Raw genomic sequence first — 24,024 nt, forward strand, 5'->3', positions numbered from 1 at the left:
TGTATCTTTTGTGCATAACAATTATTCATTATTTCACATTCTTGGAAAACAAATAATTAAACAGCTGTCCAGTGATGATTACTGCATACGTTTGTAGTTCTTTCTCAAGAAAATATGTGGTGTCACTCAACACACAGCAAGCCCAGTTTCATAAAATGTTCTTTATATGTTAAAGTTGGGGATTATATACTTACTATATATTAAACTTGGATTTATGGGACATTATCTGACACAATAAAATCTGAAAAAGGTTTTGGATTAAGCTGGTGGAAACTGTTGATACTCTAAAGTTTTCCTTTCTTCCTTATTTATCCAATCATTCCAATAGTAAGTTTAATGAAGAAGGAATAGTTTACTTAGGTGAAATATTTTCATTTATTTTGTAAAGAAATGAGGAAGTAAAATTTTAAAAATACTTTGTGCATCTTTAAAGATATCTTTCCCTTAACTAAAAGATACCTCTTTAAGATTGTAACCGTTGCAGTTAGTAATTCAATAGTATTTATAGGTTAAAGAGATATGGAAGAACTATCAAATATATACCAGATCAGTAGAGGGCTTGGGTGGAGGAGGACAGAAAAGAAAGACAAATTTTTAAAAATGGATTTCTTTAATAAAGCTGAGGAAAGCCTTAATATGTAGTATTTCATATTTGTATAAAAATTTATTATCTCATGGTCATTATGTGGAATATGTAAGTACAGAAAATACCAGTTAATACAAATAAACCTACTCCTATTAAGTAGTTGAACAACTTACTACAGTTTGTTTCATTGTGGAAAAGAATGATACTTTTTGTAATAAAAATTATATGGCAGGTGGACAGATGGTAAATTTTAGTGTTACTGTACATGTATACATGTCTAACAGGATATATAAGGATCTTTATGAATTCTATATGTGATTTTCAAATTTTAGTTAGGTTATACATATAGAAATAATCTGTTTTCTCACCAAGGTATTCAGTGTTGTAGAAATTGGTAAATAGCATTTACAACAAATTGAAATGTCATGTGTTAAAACGAATTATAAACCTGAATTATGCTAATGAAACATGTTTTTGTTATCTGCATTACTTGATTTTCATCCTAAGATTGCAAATAAGAATTGTTGTGGGTGTCCACATTTTAATACATTTTTAAAATATGTGGTCATTGTGCCTATCTGTAAATTGCATTCCAGCGAGAAAAGTGTTCCTTGTTTGTTCTGTAACAGATTGAGAGAGGCTGTAACTTTTTGTACTTGGCACTTAGCATTCTTATCTTACAGGTTTTTAATAGGAGGTATGGATGAAGAGCAAGCATTTAAGTTTATAAGTCCTTGTGTCATTATGATCCTTGAATTTAGGCTATGGACCATTTTGGGTCATTTCACATCCTATTAGACATTTTGTTCTCATGTCATATTTATCATGTGGACAATTATAGATCTTGGAATTATACTAAATTAAGATGTCAAAGTGTGTTTTTTAATAAAACATGTTAAAATTGTATTCTATCAGAACTGAGTATAAAGTAGATATTGGCAGTCTGTAAAATAAAAACATTTTCATATGCTTTTTTTTAATCATTAGTTGACAATAACTCCGAAGTTTTGGGTGTTTGCAGTTTTGTCAGTGGCCTTAATTTGGCTACAGTGGTGTCAGTGAAGCTTGAATTTATGCTGTTCAACATAACTTGGCCTCTTTAGTTTTCTAACTCTTTATCTGGCGTGCAGTATAAAAATGTAGTATGCTGATCATTTATGGTCTGTTTTTTCCTAGGACCAACTTAGAAAGCCTAACATTATTGCTACTTTGTGTTATGTTCTTTTATATAGATTACTGTGTGTGTGTGTAAATACTTAGAAGTCCAGATATTAATGCTTAGTTTGCTATGATTTTAGGGTTCAGCTCCAGAGATTGATCCTTCATCTGATGGTTCAAATTTTGGATGGGAGACAAAAATCAAAGCGTGGATGGATCGATACGAAGAGGCAAATAGTAACCAATATAGTGAGGGTGTTCAGAGGGAGGCACAAAGAATAGCTCTGAGATTAGGCAATGGAAATGACAAAAAAGAGATAAATAAATCAGATTTGAATACCAACAATTTGCTCTTCAAACCTCCTGTAGAGGTAAATATATCATTTGCCTAAAAATTATGAAACAAAGACCTTTTTCTAATGTATATCTTAACTGGTTAGACTGAAAGCAGTTAGGTTTAACTAATCTGAACATTTCTCTTATTTTAGAGCCATATACAAAAAAATAAGAAAATTCTGAAATCCGCAAAAGATTTGCCTCCTGATGCACTTATCATTGAGTACAGAGGGAAGTTTATGCTAAGAGAACAGTTTGAAGCAAATGGATATTTCTTTAAGAGGTATATTCATTTATTTTACTAGTTACCTGTTGTTAAGTATTGATTTTTTGGCTGTTTACCAAGATGCTGTGTGTTCATAAGCCTTTTGTTTTTCTAAGTTATCATTTTAATACTTTTAAAACTGTGGTACAGTTGAACAGTGACTAATGATAACTTTTGAACTATAGTAAAATATGACAAAAAGCAGATGTATTTCTGTCTCTTACCCATCTCTCTTACTGACATTCTTGCAACAGTTTACTTCAAAGATAAACAGCAGTATATAGGTGGACGTTAATTTAAAACTATGATTACATAAGATTATAAGGAGTGAAGCCCTTTTGCATCCAGGACCTTACCTAGTTCCTTATAACATAATTGCTAGAACCTGAAAACACCATTGGTGATCACAGGCAAAACCCCTTCCTCTTTATAACAGATGTTGGATTTGGTCTTACATTATTGCTACCACTTTCACCTCCTCCTTTCTTGGTACTAGAATGGCACTGGAGCCCTCTTCTATATACTTTTTGGGGGCATTTGATATGACCCCTTGCTTCCCGGAGGTCAGGAAATATGTTTGTATCTTTAGGGAGATAAGTCTATATGGTTATTAAAAGTATTTGTTGTTTATAACTTGAATTTTTAAGATTTGAAAGATATACAAATCTTGTACATAGCAAATTTGATCTGAAACAGTGCTAGAAATCAAAACTTAAATGTACTAGGCGATTAGGATTTTAAAGGTATCCAATTATGAATTCTCCTGTAAAGGCAGTAGTCACTCCCTTTTTATCTCATAAATTTGAATTTCTACCTTCAATTAATTACCTTTAATTTAGGTAAGGTTACTGGAGCAGGTAAAAATCTCATTAGCATGAACTAGCCCTTAACGAATGGGTTCTGGTATTAGACTGCCTATGTTCAAGTCTTGGCTTCACTATTTACTTTGAATCTTTTAGAAGTTTCTTAACATGTTAATGGTTTATAATGCATTTCTTTCTTTGTAGACCATATCCTTTTGTTTTATTTTATTCTAAATTTCACGGGCTAGAAATGTGTGTTGATGCAAGGACTTTTGGGAATGAGGCTCGGTTCATTAGGCGTTCTTGTACACCCAATGCAGAGGTAAGCTTCTAAAAATCTTTTCAGGAGGCAAGGGTTTCAGGGGATGCATGGAATTGAGTATTAAACACAAGTCTGGTAGCCCTAAACTTTTTAACCATTGATGCGTTTTATATTCCTCAGCGTGTTTTCATTGCAAAAAATTAGGTGGTAATGGGCTGTGAGGTCTTAAAAATTGCTTTGCACACTGAAGAAATTGTGATGTTCTTTGTAAGAAGAAGTATTAGATTTTTGTTTATTTCTGAAGCTCTACTTATGGGTCAAATATAAGATCTGATTGGATCAAGGTAGATGACAAAACTGAAAGCTAAAGTAGATTTTATATGTGCTACTACAAAATTTTTTATAAAACTGTGTTTTAATTTGGAGCATAAATTTTGGAGCATGTTTCCGGGTTTTTTTTACATGCCAAAATAAACATTTTTAATTTATAGCTATGTTACAGTTGAGTTTAGGTTTTGAAGCCAGACTTAATAGATTCATGTCTTCTTTTTGACTTACTAGCTTTGTAACCTGGTCTGTGTTCTATAGAAAGTGATTATGAGGACTCAATGGAGTAAATACATATGAAGTACCTAGAACAGTGTCTGTTATAGAGAAGTGTGGTGTTAACTGTTCCATTACTGATTATTGTATTTCATCAAATCGAGGGTGTCATCATTTATAAAACTCCCAATTTCAGAGATACTCAGGGGTAAAAAAAATAGGCATTGTAGAATTGATGAAGTGTCATGTTTTCTCTTCTTTTTTTAGTATTTGCTTTTTAATGCTACATGGTGGGCCGTAGAGTTGGCATCACTATGCTTCCGTCCAGTTGAAAACCACCGATTTATAGTTACAAGTCTTGAACTGCATATTTTCCATGTTGTACTTAGGAATTACTTTGAAAATTTTTCAAAATTGCAGGATGGGATACTTCTAAAGGTAGAAAAAATTCATAAAAATATAAAGTTATTTTTTAACTAACAGGTGAGGCATGAAATTGAAGATGGAACCATACATCTTTACATTTATTCTATACAGACTATTCCAAAAGGAACTGAAATTACTATTGCCTTTGATTTTGACTATGGGAATTGGTAAGTTTAAGTCTGTGTATATGTTAATCTGTTTTGCAGTAGTTCCTTAATGTCCTCCTAAAAATTTATGTATTTGCATTACTTTCATAGCTTTTCATTTGTATTTATCATGAGGCAATTAAAAAATCATAGCCCTAATTCAGCCATACAACACTGACCTTGTTTATGTGAGAATTTTCTCTTTCTGGTATTTTAGGGGGTACAATGTTAGTGATATAATTAATTTGGCTGATCAGTGTGAATGGGTAATTGAACGTTTTGCCCCTCAAAACAAAGAAATTCAGGGTACGTGGGTGGCTCTAACAGTTAAGCATCCAACTCTTGATTTGGGCTCAGGTCATGATCTCACGGTTCTGTTCTTGAGAGTGAGCCCCGTGTTGGGTTCTGCGCTGACAGTGCTGAGCCTGCTTGGGACTTCCTCTTTCTCTCTCAAAACAAATAAACTTAAAAAAAACAAAAAACAAAAGCAACAGAAATTGTGCCAAGTTTTCTTGCAGTAAAAGTGTTTGTTGGAGTACTGTAAGGAAGTTCTGAGAACTGCTGTTCTGAAACACTAGGGAGGAAAGTTAAAGTTAATTCTGACTATAAAAGCTTCCATGTAAATTTTATGTATTTATACATAATACAAAATTATACAAATATAATACAAAATTATAATCTGTATTATTTTGCATTCATCTTCTCTCATTTGTTACTTTGAGATTTAGTTCTGTTGTTAGGTGTGGCTCTAGTTCATTTATTTTCACTGTTGATGGCATTTATCCATTCCACTATTGGTGGACCTTTAGATTTACCAAAAGTGCTCCTGTGGCTTTTTGAACACGTCTTTGTGGGTAGATGTTCTCTCTGTGGTACGGAATTAGGGGTGTACTTGCTGGGTTGTAGAGTGTGCACAGCCTCAGTTTTCACCAGACATGGGTTAATTTTTAATTTGAGTATAATTGACATATAATGTTATATTAGAAAACACTAATTCTTAAAGATATGTGCACCCCTATGTCTATTGCAATATTATTTACAATAACCAAGATATGGATAATGACCAGTTTCTATTCTTGCAGCTTTACTTCCTTGCTCCATCTCGTTATGACTTTAAAAATTGATGCTAACCCATGTGAAATGGTATCTTTTTATATTTTTAATTACCATTTTCTTTGGTTATTTTTTGACCCAAGGATCTTTTTATATATTAATTTGTCATTTGGGTTTCCTCTCTGATGAATTAGTTAATCATCTTCCATTTTGCTCCTGGGCAGTCTTTTTCATACTGATTTTTGGGGGAATGGGGATGGTTCCTTTTGTATCTTGTAGTGTATTCGGCTATAAGCATTTCAGTTCATTTCCACCTATTCTGTATTTTATCTTTAAATTTTTCTATGGTAACCTATTTAAATGCCTAAGTTTTAAATATCCATTATGTTTTCTGTCAGTGAAATTCCTCTTCCTGCCCTGTGCATCTCTACTTAATTGTTGGGAGTCAGATTTATTATAACTTCAGCATTTCCTTGTTAGCCCTTTCTCCCCCCAGAAGGTGGAAAATTTAGCATAATGGCTCTTTCTTTGCTCATTGCTTTGAAAGACTGTATCCCATAAGTGGTTAAGAATATAAGCTTTTTATAATCTGGTTTCAAATCCTAGCTTGGTTGCTTATTATTAGCTATATAACCTTCTTATCCCTTTGTGCTTTGTTACAGCACAATATGAGAATAGTAATACTCACCAAACAGGAATGTTTTGAAAATTCAGTGAGTTTAAGATATGTAAAGTGTTTAGGGATGCCTGGGTGGCTCAAATGGTTGAGCATCTGACTCTTGATCTCAGCTCAGGTCTTGATCTCAGGGTCATGAGATTGAGCCCCAGGTCTGGCTCTGCACTGGGTGTGAAGCCTGCTTAAGATTCTCTCTTTCCCTGTCTCTCACTCTTTCCCTCCCCCCCACCTCTGCCCCTTCCCCACTCGAGCTCCTGTGTGTGCACACATTCTCAAAAAAAAAAAAAAAAAAAAAAAAGAGATATGTAAAGTGTTTAAAACAATTCCTGGCACAAAATAAGTGCTTGGTAAACATGAGCTATTAGCCATCATTATTTGGAGTTCTATTATCCTGAAATCAAAACATCTAGAAAGTTTCAACCTAGTTTCTAGCAATACCTGATTTGGGGAGATGGGGGAGTAGATCATAAATTTTTGAGTTCTATCCCTGATTCACAGATTTAGCAAGTTTGACTTATACTAGTCTTGAAAGTGAGCAAGTAGGAGTATTAGAAACTTTTTTATTGTGAACAAACACTGAACTAATTAAAACATGTAAAGTGGGAGGCTTCTACTGTTTAACTCCAATTTTGGCATGCTGCCTGTATCCTAGAGAGAAATTGAACGTTGGTGGTAGAGATATGAAGGGCAGAGTTAAGAAATATTGAAGAGATGAAAAGTGTGAGCTTTGGACTCCCCTAAACCTGTACCTGAATGCTGTCCCAACCATTTAGCTAGCATGTGACGTTGGACAAAATGCTGCCCCTCTCTGCCCATTAATCTTGTCTATATGGTGGGAGTAATATATATCACTGCAGTGAAGATGAGAGTGCAATTATTTTTCAAGCTTCCATTTGAAAGAGAGAACATGTAAGGAGGGGCAAAAAGAAGCATAACTTTACCTTTTTTCAAAGACACTTGGTTATTGAAGTCATTCCTTAAAGTAAAATACAAACTAGTTAGGGTTTGGGACCACTGGAGTAAATACCGTTTTTGCCTTAATGTAAGCCACAGTATCATTTTACTTAAAAAGGCTCAGTTTTAATTTGAGTTGCTTCTCTAAACCATAACTGGTTATCCTTTTGATTGAAGGCCCAATCTCTGGTCAGAAATCAACTTCAAATGATTATGTTTTTTAAGTGAGGAAATAAAATCTCTTTTGTGATAGTTACCATAGGAATGCAAATTAGTGAAAAGGATTGCTCATAAATAGTAGTAGCATAGAATTTACAGAGTTGCAGCTTAAAATGGATAAGAAGATTTTAAAGTTTGCATCCTGAATAAATATTTAACCGGTTATCTTTCCAGTAAGTACAAGGTGGACTGCGCATGCCTCAAAGAAAATCCAGAGTGCCCTGTTCTAAAACGTAGTTCTGAATCCACGGAAAACATCAATAGCGGTTATGAGACCAGAAGGAAAAAAGGAAAAAAAGAAAAGGATATTTCAAAAGAAAAAGATACACAAAATCAGAATATTACTCTGGATTGTGAAGGAACAACCAACAAAATGAAGAGCCCAGAAACTAAACAAAGAAAGCTTTCTCCCCTGAGACTATCAGTATCAAATAATCAGGTACTGAACTATGCTCTTCTGATTGTCAGCTGAAGTCAACAAAAGAAAATAACTTGTCATATTTTAACCTCTTTTTTGCTTTATGTGAAATGGTTTAAATTTTTTAAGTTAAACCTACTGTTATTTAATGAAGTACTTAGAAACAAAAACACAGGTTCTACTAGAATTTGTGCATTGTTAGTAAATAACTCAGCCAGCATATCCTTGCAGAATTGAATGCAAGATATTTCTATAACTGAGTAATTAAAAACTTCTTCCAGATGGTATTGTCCTTATGTTAATAAAATTCTTATTTAAAGTCTTAATTTCCTTTTTTAAATATTTGAGGCATAATTAATTCTATAAGGATGAGAGAGAGATAAGATTGTTCAGAGAAAATTCTCTTAACATGTACGGTAATTTGGAGGAATGAGTTTGCCCTCTATGTCTGCTTTGCCCTCTACACAAATGAAAGTTAGGAGGGACCATTTAAATGTGAAAATTAAGTACAGTTTTACTCATCTCCAGTACCCCATCTTCCTTAATTTAACAATAGTTTAATCAATTGAATAATTTCCCTTAAGTTTCAAATTGAACAAACATTTATTGGGCACTTGGTGTTTGTAGGCACTGGGTCTCATGAAGTAATTTTGTATGTTCATGTTTTGGGAAGACTATAAACAGAAGGCTGTGCTACCATATTTGACCTGTGGGCTCTATTGATAACACTGACTCAAACTTTAAAAAGCAAAATTATTTGCATAATTTTGAAAGTGTTGAATTAAAACCAGTTTTAAAATTCTGAAATGTATTTAAGTAGGCTTATAATTTTCCTACGTTGAATTTGTTAGTTGTGGTTGAAAGGCATTTATAATAGTGCAGTGTCCCTAGTTTGTAGATGGAATAGTAGTATCTATAAAGCAGTCATTTCCATCTTTCAGGAACCAGATTTTATTGATGATATAGAAGAAAAAACTCCCATTAGCAATGAAGTAGAAATGGAATCAGAGGAGCAGATTGCAGAAAGGAAAAGGAAGATGGTAAGTTGGGAAGCCAGTAGCTGCTTCATGCTGTCACTTGCGCTTATGACAGCTGCTCTTCCCATAGTCATTGTCGCTGCCTTTAGGAGGCCTTTTACACTGTTGTTTGTTTCAAGTTAGCAAACAGGATGTCCCGCTGAACATTTCTGTTTGGCTTTGTTGTTACCATTCAAGTAACTTGCACTGATCTTTTATATATTTACTGTGTGTTCATTAGACATTTTAGAATGTGACATTTAAGAAATTTTGAACATTTTTGAAGCTGAGAACTATCAATAAATTTTAATGCCAGAATCACTGTTCAAAATGTCTTTCATTAGCTAAATGTACCTTTCACTTCATAATTTAATGTAAAGCAAAAATGGAATTTTAAAGCTTATAATAGCACCAAATAAATGGCTTATGCAAAAAAAAACAAAAAAAAACAAAAAAAAAACAACCCACTGTTTGGTAGCTACTATTTCTGTATCTCATACTGGTATCACAAGATTTTCATTAAAATACGTTTAGAATTTATATTCCTTGTTCCGCTTTTTATACATATATTTGCAAATAAATAATACAAGATATTTTCATAGAAGTCCATGGTAATTTGGCAGTGGATATAATATTTAGACAAGTTAAGAAAGTTTTGTGATATAGTTTGCCCAAAGATTTGAAGATGATTTTACACACCAACTAATGATCTTACTATGGGTTTTCCCCACTCCCTTTTATTTTGTTTCATGTCTGTGATTTTCATGCTGAATTCCATGGAATTGCAGGTGTCATGTACTTAGGGAAGGGTAGGATCTTTGGAATTTGGTCATTGTAGGCCTGCTTAATTTGTCTTTTTTATTGCCTGGATAGTCATTCTTCCAACATGGTTTTATTGTTGATGTTCAGAATTGTGAAAGCAAAGCCCAACTTTTGCAGCCTGCAGGTTTCACAAACACTGCTGTGAGGGGACAGGGTAATGTTAGAGATCAGAGAGAAGAAAAACAACTAGGAGAAAATACTGGACGTGGTTGGTTATAAAGAAAGGAGGAGGGTTTTTTTCCTATACCTAAAGGAACTATCTTGAACCCTTTTCAAGATGTGGTTACATCTGAATTATCTGTACCTACCCAAATCACCTGTGGCCCTTTCTTGAGGAGATTTTCAGTATTGGCCTGTTCATTCCACAGTTGCCACAGCAGCATATTTGCACTAATCTGCAAAACCAATTTGGAGTATCACTGGTTTTGGATGATGCATGTGTATGATAAGGAGGAACCTCTTTCATTAGTTAAGGGCTACAACAATCACTTTGAAAAATCATGAAATTTTTAAAAAACAGGTTATATGCCCTTAAAATAATTTTACTCAGGTTGCATTTTGTTTAAAAGTTTTTATGACTGTGGGGCTACTTTTAAAATTTATCTATTAATGCTGAGAAAATCCATGAACTTTAGAACATCCTCATTTTCAGATCCCAGAAAATAGAAACACCCTTTTGCTGATTGAACTTTGGACAAACAAAAAGGCTTACTTGGGAATCCATTTTTGGTCAGGATTTTACCTGTTAGTATGCTATATTAATATAGGCAAATGCTTTAAATTTTATATCCATTTTAGCATATTCATTTTAATATCTGCCTCTAAGGTAGCTGCTGTGCAGCTGGGTATTTTTCATACAAATAAAATGTGGAAAACTTGCAAAGTATTAGTGTTTAGAATTTGGTATTTTGAAGGGATATGAAATAAATATTTAAAAATCTTTGGGTCCTTGACCCTCAAAATCATTGCAGTGTTATTTCTAATTGGTACATTTGCTTTGATATTTTAATTACAGAATTTTTGGGTATGGTCACATAAGCAGAATGTAAAAGCACTGTTGGGATTCTTAAGCCAGTTGGCATGGTCTCTCCCCACCCATTGCCACATACTGGTATTTTTGAGGACCAAAATATTTGACTTTGAAAAGTTTAAATATTAATCAGCCTTTAGTGTCTGCCTTTTGTATTGGGTAGGTTAACAGTAGTAGTTAGAAACATTAAGGTCAGCTCCTGAGAAACTGACTGAAATTTCCTCCTGTGAGAGGAAAGACTTTAAATCATTATTGGGTACTAGTTCTCTTGTAGATTTACAAGATTGGGATACAAAAGGAGTTAGTCCTACTCTCCTCCCAGATAAATACCATGTAATGTCCAAATTCAAATATACTTTAGCCTATCCTTTTGTAGTATAGCTTGAGCCATATGAAATTGATTTGACAGTGTTTACCTACACAAATGGAAGTTTCATACATGACCTAATATTAGCATTTTGCTCAGTCTCCAAAAATTGCACTGGTGGAAGTATGTATTTTGGTTGCTTGTCTTTTTTTTTTTTTGGTAAGAATGGAAGACCAATGTCTCTGCCTTTCAGGGCATTTATAGAAACTATTGTGGTGAAGCAAGAAATGTGGTAAAGGAGCTATAAATATGGTAGGTAACTTACAGCTGTGGTTGGAGGTAGGGTCAAAGACCATTTCATGAAGTAGGTACTATTTAGGATGGACCTTAGGGGTGGGGTTTAAACAAGTACAGATTACCTTGTAACTAAATTGTATGGAGTACAATGTATGGAGTTACATGGAGTACAGAAATAGCCCTCCAGGGGAAAGAGCCTGGAGGTAATTATAAAAGTGATAAATCATATTTGGCTGGGATTATATAGGTGGTTTTTTGGGGTGGGGGAACAGGGAGATAAGGTTGGTTGATAGCAGATCACATGAAGTGTTGAATGATAAAGATTTCATGGAAGAATGTTTATTCAAATTACTATGTGGCCAGATAGAAAGCTATTCTTTTATTAAAAAATTTCTTTTTCCCTCTATTATTTTTCCCCCTTAGAAAGTTGTTACCTACTTACGAAAGCACACCTGTGTCTAAATGGTATAGAACTGAATAAATAGATGGTTTCCTTTTAGCTAGTAAGAGATACCTCTTTGGCGGTGGTTGGAACTGACTTTGGAGAATCTTAAAATCAACCCCATTAAGCTATGGCAGTTGAAATGCAAGTAGGCTGTTTATACTCACCTGATTCCAAAACCAGGGCACTACTGAGTGGATTCCCCCAGATGCACGGGAGGTGAAGTGAGGGGAGGTGAGGTGGCCATATAACCTTGTCAGAGGTAAAGAAAGTATGCAGAAAGGGGTTAGATTTTGGGAAGCTCATCGTATTTTGTTGAACTAACATGTGATCACTTAAAATATAAAGCTTTTGAAAATTTTAAATAAAAATCAGGCTTGCCCCACCCAGTGTATAATGACATGAAAAGACCCTCCTGAAGTATCTGCTGATACTAAGAATTGAAGATCACTAGAATATAAACTACATAAGGGTGAGAATTTATAATTTTATAAATTGTTACAGCCCCAGTTCCTGTGGAAAAAAATTCCAGGTGTTTATAAAGTACATAAATGAGCCTACTAAATATTTGTGGCAGCCATTTAAGTAGAGATATAGGTAGGCCCATGAATGTGAATTAAGTGAAGCTTCCTTATAGCCCAGGTAGTGCCCTGGAGGCCTTGCCAGGATGCAGAATTCGCCATAATTTTCTTATCCCTCATCCTTCACATCAGAAATTATTCCACAGAACACTAATATGTTTTGTTGGGTAGGGGGTGGGGGAAGCTCTGGGGCCAGGTGAGTTTAGTAAACAGTGCTTTAGATCCCCAACTTTGAGTTCTTCAGTATATACGTGGTGGTGTGTTTAAAAATTTGAAAAATTCTGTTTATGAAGGCATTTTGTAAACTTTGACACCCTTTCAACTTGTTTGTGGTGATACCTTTGACATCCCACAGCTTTTTTATCTGATGGAACTAGCATCCTGTGGGAAAACACTACTGTTAATTCCTCTAGGAAGTAACTTGACTTAGAAGATAGCTTTAGAAAATGGCAAGGAAATTTTAATAGTAAGATATCAGGATAAATGCCTTGCCAGGAAAGCCATCTGATGACATGTGAAATATATCCCCCATCTCACTTTTCTCTCCTTATAACATGATTAAGTTGATGTCGGTTACCAATTCTGATTTTCTTAGGTCCCATGTTCTCATCACAGAGTTTAGGAATTGTGTTTCTAAAGACGAGTAATTAATGACATTATGGTATTGAGCAGCAAATGGGAACCCATTTATTTTTATTGGGGTTCTATTCAAACAAAATGAGGATATTCAGCTTTAGCTGCTTTGTAATAAATTCAAGATTGCCCAAATCTCATTTAAATACTTCACTCATGCTTTCATAGAACAGTGACATATGCTTTATATAATGTATATACAGTTCTTATTCATTTAACAAAAATGAGTGTTTGCTATACACTGAGCACCATTGAAAGTACTGGGTGAAAAAGAAGGCAAGGTTCTGGAGAAGCTTTCATGGAACACAGGTGCATAGAATAAGAAACAAATATCAAAGAGGAAACAGTACTGTGCAGAGAAACTGAATCATTGTGTGGTAGAGAAGAAATGGGGATACTCCACAAGCCATACTGACTATTTGCAATTATTTTATTGGTAATCAATAATCTTAACCATTTTTTAAAAGATTAATAAATTAATCTCTAACTCTTGTTCGAGAGGATAAGCAAAGTCATTTGAGTAAGGAATCCCTTTTACTTTCTGTTTCAAGGCTATGGGTGGGGTAATTTAGCAGACTGGCCCTCCTGGTTCCCTTTCCTTTAAAAGGCAAGTTTTTTAAGAAGAACCACTTCTTATCTGTTAGCAAGGGAAAAAAAGAAACATTTGAGTCTCTAGATGTCTTCATTTTGTTTCCTTCTTAATTCTTTAACTCTACTACTAAGCACACTTCCCTTTAAAGCTAGTGTGGGGCACAGTTCATCAGCTTATTTTCACTCAGTTAAAAAGTACCAGTTATTGCTAATTGGGATGAATTATAACAATTTACTCAGTGGGGTTTATTTTTTGTTGCAATATTGTATTAAACTTTAAGCCATGTTCTTTAGTATGTACCCCTACAACTATATTGGACTTTACCTTTTCCCCATTTGTTGAATAGGAGTCTTAAACAAGTTCTCTATAGTCTCTTCCAAGCATATCAAGTTAGAGGATTTCAAGTCAGGTTTGTGCTCCAGTGTTTACATACGGAAGCACAAAATTAGAATAAAAATTTTCAAAATACCCACTCCTCAAGTGATAAAATGCTTTTAAGGGATAGTAAGCAGACTTTATTCTGCGTACAGGAATTACAGCACTCTATATTTGCTGCTGTAAAACCATAAACTAAGATACAGGTCATAAAAGCAATCTGTTGATCTCATCAGAGAGCCTTCATAGTTTCAGCTTAGCTCCCAATACTCCAGCGTTAACAGTGTGTCAATTTCATTCCTGAAAGGCAAACCTGTTTAACTGTAATTCTGGATCAGCGTCAATAATTGCCTAGCTCACAGATAATACAGTGATCCTGAGGTCTGCTCATGGGCTTGGAATGAGTCCTGGTTATAGAACATGTCTTATGTGACAAGTATAATCTCAACTACATCAAGCACAGATGTTAGGGTCTGCTGAGGTTAATTAGGACTCCTAATTTCACTGATCCCCTACACAGGCTGTCACTACCCTAAGCCATATATAAAACTGGTTATTTTTCAGGTAGGTCTGTAAAATTGGTGCTAAGTTTTCAGTCATTAACTAGATCCTATACGTATGGTTATGTGTCAAAGAATGTATTGGATGCATTGGTGAAAATGCTGAGTGACCTGGGAACCTTCAGGAATTTAAAATAAAATTAGATCAGTGTGCTAATGATTTTTTTCATGTAGAAAATCAAAGGCATGCTTACATTTCCAACATTTGTGTGTTTTTAAGATGAAGTTGGGTTAAAGGTATTAGGATATCTCTTTAGTGCTTTGGCTGACAGTTGTAGTAAATGTGAGAGGAGTTATGCTTTATTTTGCTTATGTAGTGTCACTGGTGGTTAAATGGAGAGAGTAAATTAGGAACCAGGAAACTTGGATAAGAATTACGGCTCTGCCTTTGAGTGAGTCACTTAATACACATGGGCTTTGGTTTCTTCAGCACAGGACTAGACTTTTTTTTCCCCTAAGATCTTGACTAGCTCAAAAAGATGGAGTCATCTCTAAAGGATTTTCCTTTAGAAAAATTTTTAAATGAATGAGTTTGGTCCTTGTATCAATCTCTGACTCTCATTCTGACCATCTAAAACCAGTGAATACTGGACTGTGTCAAACTTATTTTGTCATAAATTCATATTACCTTAAATACTGGTAAGTTTTTTACACATAAAATCATTCTTGCCAAGTTTGTTTCTTCTGGAAAAATGTACTTTTCTCAGATCTATTTTAAAATTTTTTGAAGAGACAAAATAACCACAGTAATTAGCCCCTTCTCCTCTCTCCACACCCGCTCCCCTGTTCAACAGGTGAAGCAGTTATGAAAATTATCATTTTTTATTTATTTTTGAGAGAAAGAGAACATGAGCGGTGGAGGGGCAGAGAGAGAGGAGGACAGAGGAGGATCAGAAGAAGGCTCTGTGCTGACAGCAGCGAGCCTAATGTGGGGCATGAACCCACGAACCACGAGATAATGACCTGAACTGAAGCTGGACTGAGCCACCCAGGTGCCCCCCAAATTATTTTCTAATTACTCCAGATTTCTAAATTTAGGATTTTAGAAAAGCCCTAATATAGAGACAGGGTTTTAATAGAGAGCCATAAGATGCAAGGAGGTTGAGTAAAGTGATTAAAAGACCAGAGATAGAAATTAACTAAGGAAAGAATTCAGCTTTAAAGCTTCCAGTTCCAGTGAAAAGACTACTACTTTCACCTCTGCCGTTTATTTTAGTGCCAGAGCAAGAGAAGGAAGATACAGACATGTAACAAGCAATCTTACCTCCGTGGACCTCAGTTTTCTTACCTGTAATATAAAGAGACTGAGGATAACTTGTTTTGAAGACTGATTAATTAGAAAGTCACTATTGTCAGAGTAGTTCTGTTGACAGATGATTTTTGTCCCCTTATTGAGTGTAAAAAATGAAAAAAAAAAATACAGGCAAGAGTAGTAAGCCAAAGTTTCCAGAGTATAGGTGTCTTAATGCTTGAAACTGTGCTAGTAATTAGTGGAACTAAAGCTCCAAGTTGGAGAAGACTATGCATGCATCCCGACCTTGAGTTTCGAACCCTTCTCCCCCATGTCACTGACACAAGAGGAAAGCCAAATGGATCTGAGACTCAGGACTTGGTTCTTTTCATTTGGAGAACTGGACAGGTGATGAAAGTGCTTCTTCCTGTTTCTGGTTGAAAACTGAAGCATTTGCCAGGCCCACAGGCCAAGGCTCTGGGTCTTGCTTTTAATATTTTCTCTCCAAAGAGAACTGAAGATCAGAGGAACTCTTGTTGTTCCAGTCCCTGCCTTGAACTGTCAGCGGAAGACAGGTCAGAGGAAGAAGGATGCCTTAGAAGAATTGTAATTGAGGGCAAGAAAGCTAAAATACAAATAATAATCGACACCTAGGGGATGCCCACCATTTTCTAAGTGCTGTTGGCAAGCTGCACAGACACCTTCTATTTGAACTCAGTAACGTTTCAGTGAAGTGTAATTATTATTACATTTTGTAAAAAGCTCAAAAAGGTTAACTAGGTTGTGAAGTTGCCTAGGGTCACAAAGATAGCAAATGACTGGTAGAATCATAATTTGAACCCAGCACTTCAGCCTGTAATATCCTGGTACCACAATGTCAATAATATATTCGCTCCCTAAGTTTCTATGAATGTAATCTTTTCAACATTTGTTAACGTAGGAACTTTTCGAATCTTATTTGAAAAAATGGCTAACTTCCTATGAAGAAAGAGATTTTCAGTTTGGTAGAGCAAGGTAGTTTTTGATGCTTTTGTTGTTGTTGTTGTTGTTTTGCTTTATCTGTATCGTGAACAGTGATCCAACAAGTATTCATTCCTTTCATGAAATATATTTGTAATGACAGGGTTTCTGCAGAGGTTTTGGACTCTGAGGTTCTCCAGTGTATATGTTCCCCCTCACTCCCCAAGTATCATCAATAGGAGGTTTTGCTAACAACATCCCAGAATTTATTTTTTACATTTGCCATGAACATTTGCAATTCTGAATTGTACTTCAGAGCAATGACATTTATTATGCCACTTGAAATTTAAATTTTGTAGACAAGAGAAGAAAGGAAAATGGAAGCAATTCTGCAAGCTTTTGCCAGACTTGAAAAAAGAGAGAAAAGAAGAGAACAAGCTTTGGAAAGAATCAGCACAGCCAAAACCGAAGTTAAAACAGAGTGTAAAGACGCGCAGGTTGTCAGTGACGCCGAAGCTACTCAGGTTTAGTTTTGTTTTCACCCCTTAAGCACTTTCCAGTGAGACTGTCACACCTGGTTTAGTTGCATCTGTAAGGAATTCTGTCTAATGCTGCTCAGTGGCATTTTTCAAATGCTAGGAGATTTTAGACTTGAGATACAAGATCCTATTTGTTTTGTTTTTCAATAAGAAAATGTAAATGTAGTATATATCAGAATTCAGAAAAACATTTAAGGAAATTAGCTCCTGAAATGAATTAATGCTTTTAGATTTCAGCTTCTCACTTACATAAACACAGTATCAAAAGTTCCACTCTGTTGTATTTTGAATTAGGAACAAGCAAAAGAAGAAACTGCTAGCAAGCCTGCCCCTGCCAAAGTGAATAGGACGAAACAGAGAAAAAGCTTTTCTCGGAGCAGGACTCACATTGGGCAGCAGCGGCGCAGACACAGAACTGTCAGCATGTGCTCAGATATCCAGCCATCTTCTCCTGATCTAGAAGTTACTTCACAACAAAATGATATTGAAAATACTGTACTTGCAATAGAACCAGAAACTGAAACTGCACTAGCAGAAATAATTACTGAAACTGAAGTTCCAGCACTTAATAAATGTCCTACAAAGTACCCTAAAACAAAGAAGGTATGATTCTTAATGAATGTAGGAACTGTTTTTAAAAACAGTGTCTTATGATGTGAAATAGATTTGTGTTTTTAAGATACACTCTGTAAAACCTCATTAGGAAACAGAGTAACAGGCATAGTTTTTACACCTAGCAAAGTTTTATTGTGTTTTTTAAATTTTTTTTTTTTAACGTTTATTTATTTTTGAGACAGAGACAGAGCATGAACAGGGGAGGGGCAGAGAGAGAGGGAGACACAGAATCGGAAGCAGGCTCCAGGCTCTGAGCTGTCGGCATAGAGCCCGACGCGGGGCTCGAACTCACCGACCGTGAGATCATGACCTGAGCCGAAGTCGGACGCTTAACCGACTGAGCCACCCAGGCACCCCCTATTTTTTTTTTTTTTTAATTTATTATGAGAGAGCGCGAGCGGGGGAGGGGCAAAGAGAGCTGGAGAGAGAGAATCCTAAGCAGGCTCTGCACTCTTAGTGCAGAGCCTGATGCAGGGCTCAGACTCACAAAACCATGAGATCATGACCTGAGCCAAAACCAAGAGTGGGACACATAACTGAGTAAGCCACCTGGGCAGCCCCACCTGACAAATTTTTTTAAACCAAGAATGAGAATCACAGAACTATAAAAATCAGTTAATAAAAATGCTTGCGTTATTGTTAATAAAGACAGTTGTAATATTCAGTATATCAAGAAGACCTTTTCGTATTGTAAATCATAATGTAGTGATTTTAAGAATTTATCAAAATTGCTATTTTTGCATGCCCTATGTACTAAGTTTACACTTCTCAGAAACAATGGTTTTACATGTTATCCTTTATTTTTTTGTATTTCTTACAAATTTCACAGTATAGGTAAATAATAAAAATTAAATGTGAAGGAATTACTGATTGCCTTAAGGGAAGGGCAGGTTTAGATCAATTTGTTCATCTTTGAAAAACTGTCTGAATGAGGCAATTATGAAACTATTCATCAAGGTAAATCAACCTGAGCTTTACAGCTCAGAAATAACAGAACATCCATATGAAGCCCCCATCCCCAGTGTAGAGTATGGTAGATTGGAGCAGAGATACCAAAGTGGTAATCCTTAGACTCTTTGGGGAGGGGTTAGATCATAAATAGTAATTCTTGCACACTTTTGTAACAAAATATTTTGAGACTTAATTTATCTTGTCTTTGTTTTTACCAAGTTCAGCACAGTTTGTAGGTAGTGTGAAGCCAGGAGAAATATATCAGTAAACAACCAGGATGAGCCCAGGAATGTACTTTCACAGTGAATCAGAGGGTTAGTTAGAGATAAGATCTAAATACAGTTCTAATTGGAAGTCTGTACTCTTCCTTACAGCCCCTCAGATCTTGAACAAGCCAACACTTGCCTTATTAATGAGCAGTTAAATGTATGCTAATTATACTGGAATTAAAAAAACAAAACCAAACAATTAAGTTATTCTTGCCCACTTTGGAAGGACAAAAAATAACTGCACCTTTTCTTTGTAATTTGGATTAGTGAAACGAAAAACTCATGGTTAAAAGAGAAGATACAAATAGGACATAATTCCTGCCTTTTAATTTTAAAGTGACTAAATTATTGTGGTGTTATCAATTTACTTAAATTCCTGACCTGAGATGTAGACTCATATCATATTTGATTCTCTAAAAAAGCCTCTCTTGCCACAGGTTTTGTTGATGGTATTTCCTTATTTAAAAAAATTTTTTTAGCATTTATTATTTTGGAGAGAGAGTGGGAGAGGGGCAGAGAGAGGGAAACACAGAATCTGAAGCAGGCTCTAGGCTCTGAGCTGTCAGCACAGAGCCCAGTGTGGTGCCCAAACTTGCAAACCACGAAATCATGACCTGAGCCTAAGTCTGATGCTTAACCGATTGAGCCACCCACCAGGTGCCCCTTCCTTCTTTTAAACAGTATACTGTTTGAGTACCGAATTATCATGATTTCTCCTAATGTAAAGGCCTCATTCAATTTAATAATACATAGTACTTATTCTGTGCCAGATACTGTTTGAAGAACTTTATGTTACTTAGCTCTTTTAATCCTTGCAATAACCCTGTTTGTAGAGCTAGTTTCTATTTTGACCCTTCTTTGACAGATAAGGATTGAGATGTGGAAAGATTGCATAACTTGACCTATGGAAAGGTCACAGTGTAAGTGGCAAAGCCAGGATGCATAATCCAGGCATCTGGGTGCAGATTCCATGTGCTTTTCTGGTTTTTGTTCTGGACATAACCAATTGTATAGACACTGAGAAAAAAAAAAAAGATACTAGAATGCTTATAATGATTATCTCTGGAAGACAGGATGTGGGTAGATCATTCTTTTAATGTGTGTTTATCTGTATGTGTAAGAATGTATTAACTACTTTTAGTACTTTAACAAATTACACTTCCAGTAAAAATAAAAAGGATACATTTGATACCCACATAGAAAAGATCAGTGCCCACACAGCAGACAAAATGTGCTTGTGCAGATAAATGTAATCCTTATTTCCATGCCCATTACAATCAAACTTTATTAAATAACTAAAACTAGCCTACAAGAAAAGTGAGTAATCGTTATACTTTAGGGATCAGGCATATTCATGTTACCAGTAAAGTCTGAACTGCATGCACTGTCAATTAAAAAAATCAACAGAATTTTAAAAAGGATTATGTAAAATTTTAAATATTGATTGTCAATGCCAACACCCCCCTCCCTTTTTTTTTAATGTATATACACTGGTCTCATCATCTCCTGGGGATTCTGATAGTCAATCAGGGTAGAAAAGCACTGCATAAAATCAGATTTTTCTAACAAACAGGTCATAGAAGCAGTAGCAAATCTAAATTTAGTGTTTTTGTGTGTTTATAAGATGGTACTGAATCTCTTAGACTTGATTTTACAGAAGGTACCATTATGTGATTTCTTCCTGCAAAGTACTATTGTATAAAAAATTTTAGGAGTAAGAGGAGGTACCCAAGGAAATGTAGAATGATGGATTGATTTTTTTAGACATATGAATGATTTAAATTAATATTTAATTTTGGATAATATGTTTTCAGATTTGGGGTCAGAGTGTTCTATAGGAGCATCTGTATGACTGTAATTACATGTAGAATGATCCGGATTTCTCTTTTCTCTAGCACTTGGTCAGTGAATGGTTAAGTGAGAAGAATGAGAAGACTGGAAAACCTTCTGACAGCCTTTCAGAAAGGCCTCTGCGCATAACTACAGATCCTGAAGTGTTAGCCACACAGCTCAATTCTTTACCCGGCCTCACTTACAGCCCCCACGTATACTCTACTCCTAAGCACTATATCAGATTTACTTCACCATTCCTTTCAGAAAAAAGGAGAAGAAAAGAACCTACTGAAAACATTTCTGGCTCATGCAAGAAGGTAAACTGTTCTTTGGCTATATAAATCTAGGATGAGCCAAGGCCAGTCTCCTTCCTTGCTATCATTCCTGGCAGTGAAATGCTTTTAGCATCAGCTTTACATTTACACGCTGTATAAACAGCTACAAACTGACTTCTATTCATTTATTATGTATTTCAGCGATGGTTGAAACAAGCTTTAGAAGAGGAAAACTCAGCAATTTTACATAGATTTAATTCACCCTGTCAAGAAAGATCCAGAAGTCCTACAGTCAATGGTGAAAGTAAAAGTCCACTGCTATTAAATGATAGCTGTTCTCTTCCAGGTAGAATTTCTTTTCAGTACTGTTTTAGTGTGAAGAATGTGGCAGGATGTAAATGGTTTTTACAGCAAACATATTCTAGTTATTATGTACTTTATAAAAGCAGCATTTTTTTCGAGAGGGAGCGAGTGAGCATGTGCAGGCAGGGGGGGAAATCCCAAGCAGGCTCCATGTTACAACCCTGAGACCATGACCTGAGCCAAAAGCAAGAGTCAGACGCTTAACTGACTGAGCCACCCAGGGGCCCCAAGAAGCATATTGTTAACTTTTTTCTGTCCTCTAACCTTTTAGATGAAGATAAACATGAAAACCTTCATTTGTAGTACTATGTATGTTGGGGTTTAGGGGTGAAGTTGCGGGCTGCTTCTCAGATTCAATAGAACTCTTAGAATAAATCGATTAAATTAACATCTGTACTTGTAAGACTTCTTAGAAACTCCTAGGCCTGTAAGTCATTTGGCAAGATAATGCATGTTGTAATAGTAAAATTAACGCAGGGAGGGGTGGGGAGAGATTGCTTCATGTTAGTAGTATCTTTAAAAACCCTGAAATTTAGTTTGGGGGTGAAAGTCATCATAATTACTATTGTTGATGTTTTGATCTTTCCCAGAATATATTACAGATTTTAGCACATACCAGCAATATAATGTCTGTGAATTATTATTGCATCAACAGATTTAACTACACCACTAAAAAAACGAAGACTTTATCAGTTGCTAGATTCTGCTTACTCAGAAACCTCCACACCTACTCCCTCACCATATGCTACACCAACCCACACAGATATTACTCCCACGGACCCATCATTTGCCACTCCTCCACGGATAAAATCAGATGATGAAGCTTGTAGAAATGGTTATAAGCCCATATATTCGCCAGTTACCCCAGTAACTCCTGGCACACCAGGAAATACCATGCACTTTGAGGTGAGAAATTTAAATGGGGGGGGGAACCCCTGTGGGATTGGTATTTAATAGCAACCCCCAGTATATTGAGAGTAGAAAAAAAGTTTTTAACAAACCAAATAAGCAGATTTGGAACATTCACTTATGTGAATTTGAACTTTTACATTTTTATTAAAATGAGCATAATGTTCATCTTATTTTGATACTCGGCATCAGACTGAATGGCTGTGTATATCAAATTGAGGCAGGTATCTTATGTGGGGAATGGAAATAAAACAAAAGAAAGTTTAAAACCACAGTCTGTGTAATAGTTTGTTCTCATTTCTGTAAATATCATGGATTTAATTTTTATATTTTAACTTTCAATTCTTTCTTTTATATAGAATATTTCTTCCCCAGAAAGTTCTCCAGAAATTAAGAGACGCACTTATAATCAAGAGGTAAGGAGTTATTCAATAAGGTTGACATTAGTGACCTTTGCCTATTATTATTTTGTTTAAATTATGAGGAGATTTTAAAATAAGTAGTCTCAAGGTGTGCTTATTTGTGTAATTTTTTTCTTTTAATTCTGTAAACAGGGATATGACAGATCTTCGACCATGTTAACACTGGGGCCTTTTAGAAATTCTAATTTAACTGACCTGGGTCTGCAAGAAATAAAGACTATCGGTTATACCAGCCCCAGGAGTAGGACTGAGGTCAATAGGCAGTGCCCTGGAGAAAAGGATTCTGTGTCAGACCTTCAACTGGGACTCGATTCAATCGAGCAGACTGCCTTACTTAAAACCATGGAACCACCTACACATGACAGGACTGATCCTACCAGCCAACTGGAATCTACTCATTCTGGACGGGGCACAATGTATTCTTCCTGGGTAAAGAGTCCTGACAGAACAGGAGTTAACTTCTCTGTAAACTCTAACTTGAGGGACCTGACACCCTCACATCAGTTGGAGGTTGGAGGAGGCTTCCGAATAAGTGAGTCAAAGTGCCTGATGCAGGATGATACTAGAGGCATATTTATGGAAACACCTGTGTTTTGTACTTCAGAAGATGGGCTTGTTTCTGGTTTCGGACGGACTGTTAATGACAATTTGATCGACGGAAGTTGCACACCCCAGAATCCACCACAAAAGAAAAAGGTTACAAATTTAACAATTTTAGTCCTTTTAATAGTGTCTTTTTCATACTACTTCTGAGGGTTATTATAGTTATGGGAGGCATTCATACTTAGTTATTCAAGTTAAATTTTTGATGTGTACATTTTAAACCTTTTCTAAATGCTCAATTAGAAAATGTTTACAGACAAGTATAACATTCTAGTGAGCTGTGGGACATTCTTTAAGCATGGTTTCAGAGATTGAAACCTCTAGATGATTTATTTCACTGAAAGAATAACCACTTCCCAGCCAGAGAAGCAGAGTTGAATAATATTTGTGCTATTATCCTTATTTTACATGTTAGCAGGCAGCCCTGCTTCTTTCCTAATCCATAATATCGACAGTATTTAGACCACGGATATGAATATTTGGAAAGTATTCTATAGATACTACTTGAAGTTCCCTGATTTACCACCATTTGGTTGGCAGACATACTGAGACTG

At 35.5% G+C, this 24,024-nt stretch overlaps 1 protein-coding gene and 1 long non-coding RNA gene across 6 annotated transcripts in view; one reads left to right on the forward strand and one right to left on the reverse strand.

Moving 5' to 3' along the window:
* The window catches only part of LOC131510991 (uncharacterized), a 50,180-nt gene extending 33,129 nt beyond the window's left edge, over nt 1-17,051 (reverse strand). Inside the window, exon 1 of the long non-coding RNA XR_009261289.1 lies at nt 9,992-17,051. This is a non-coding gene — a long non-coding RNA (uncharacterized LOC131510991). The remainder of the gene's footprint in view (nt 1-9,991) is intronic.
* Nucleotides 1-24,024, forward strand: part of KMT2E (lysine methyltransferase 2E (inactive)) — a 99,442-nt gene that overhangs the window by 70,128 nt on the left and 5,290 nt on the right. For all 5 annotated transcript variants that reach the window (XM_058728731.1, XM_058728729.1, XM_058728732.1 and 2 more), the window contains 13 exons: nt 1,885-2,115; nt 2,233-2,363; nt 3,353-3,470; nt 4,437-4,546; nt 7,602-7,866; nt 8,787-8,885; nt 17,051-17,215; nt 17,525-17,833; nt 20,961-21,215; nt 21,375-21,519; nt 22,192-22,442; nt 22,805-22,861; nt 23,000-23,563. In XM_058728731.1, the coding sequence (XP_058584714.1) occupies nt 1,885-2,115; nt 2,233-2,363; nt 3,353-3,470; nt 4,437-4,546; nt 7,602-7,866; nt 8,787-8,885; nt 17,051-17,215; nt 17,525-17,833; nt 20,961-21,215; nt 21,375-21,519; nt 22,192-22,442; nt 22,805-22,861; nt 23,000-23,563 (2,700 nt within the window). The remainder of the gene's footprint in view (nt 1-1,884; nt 2,116-2,232; nt 2,364-3,352; nt 3,471-4,436; nt 4,547-7,601; nt 7,867-8,786; nt 8,886-17,050; nt 17,216-17,524; nt 17,834-20,960; nt 21,216-21,374; nt 21,520-22,191; nt 22,443-22,804; nt 22,862-22,999; nt 23,564-24,024) is intronic.

This window comes from Neofelis nebulosa, chromosome 4, assembly GCF_028018385.1.
Source record: "Neofelis nebulosa isolate mNeoNeb1 chromosome 4, mNeoNeb1.pri, whole genome shotgun sequence".
Lineage (NCBI taxonomy): Eukaryota > Metazoa > Chordata > Mammalia > Carnivora > Felidae > Neofelis > Neofelis nebulosa.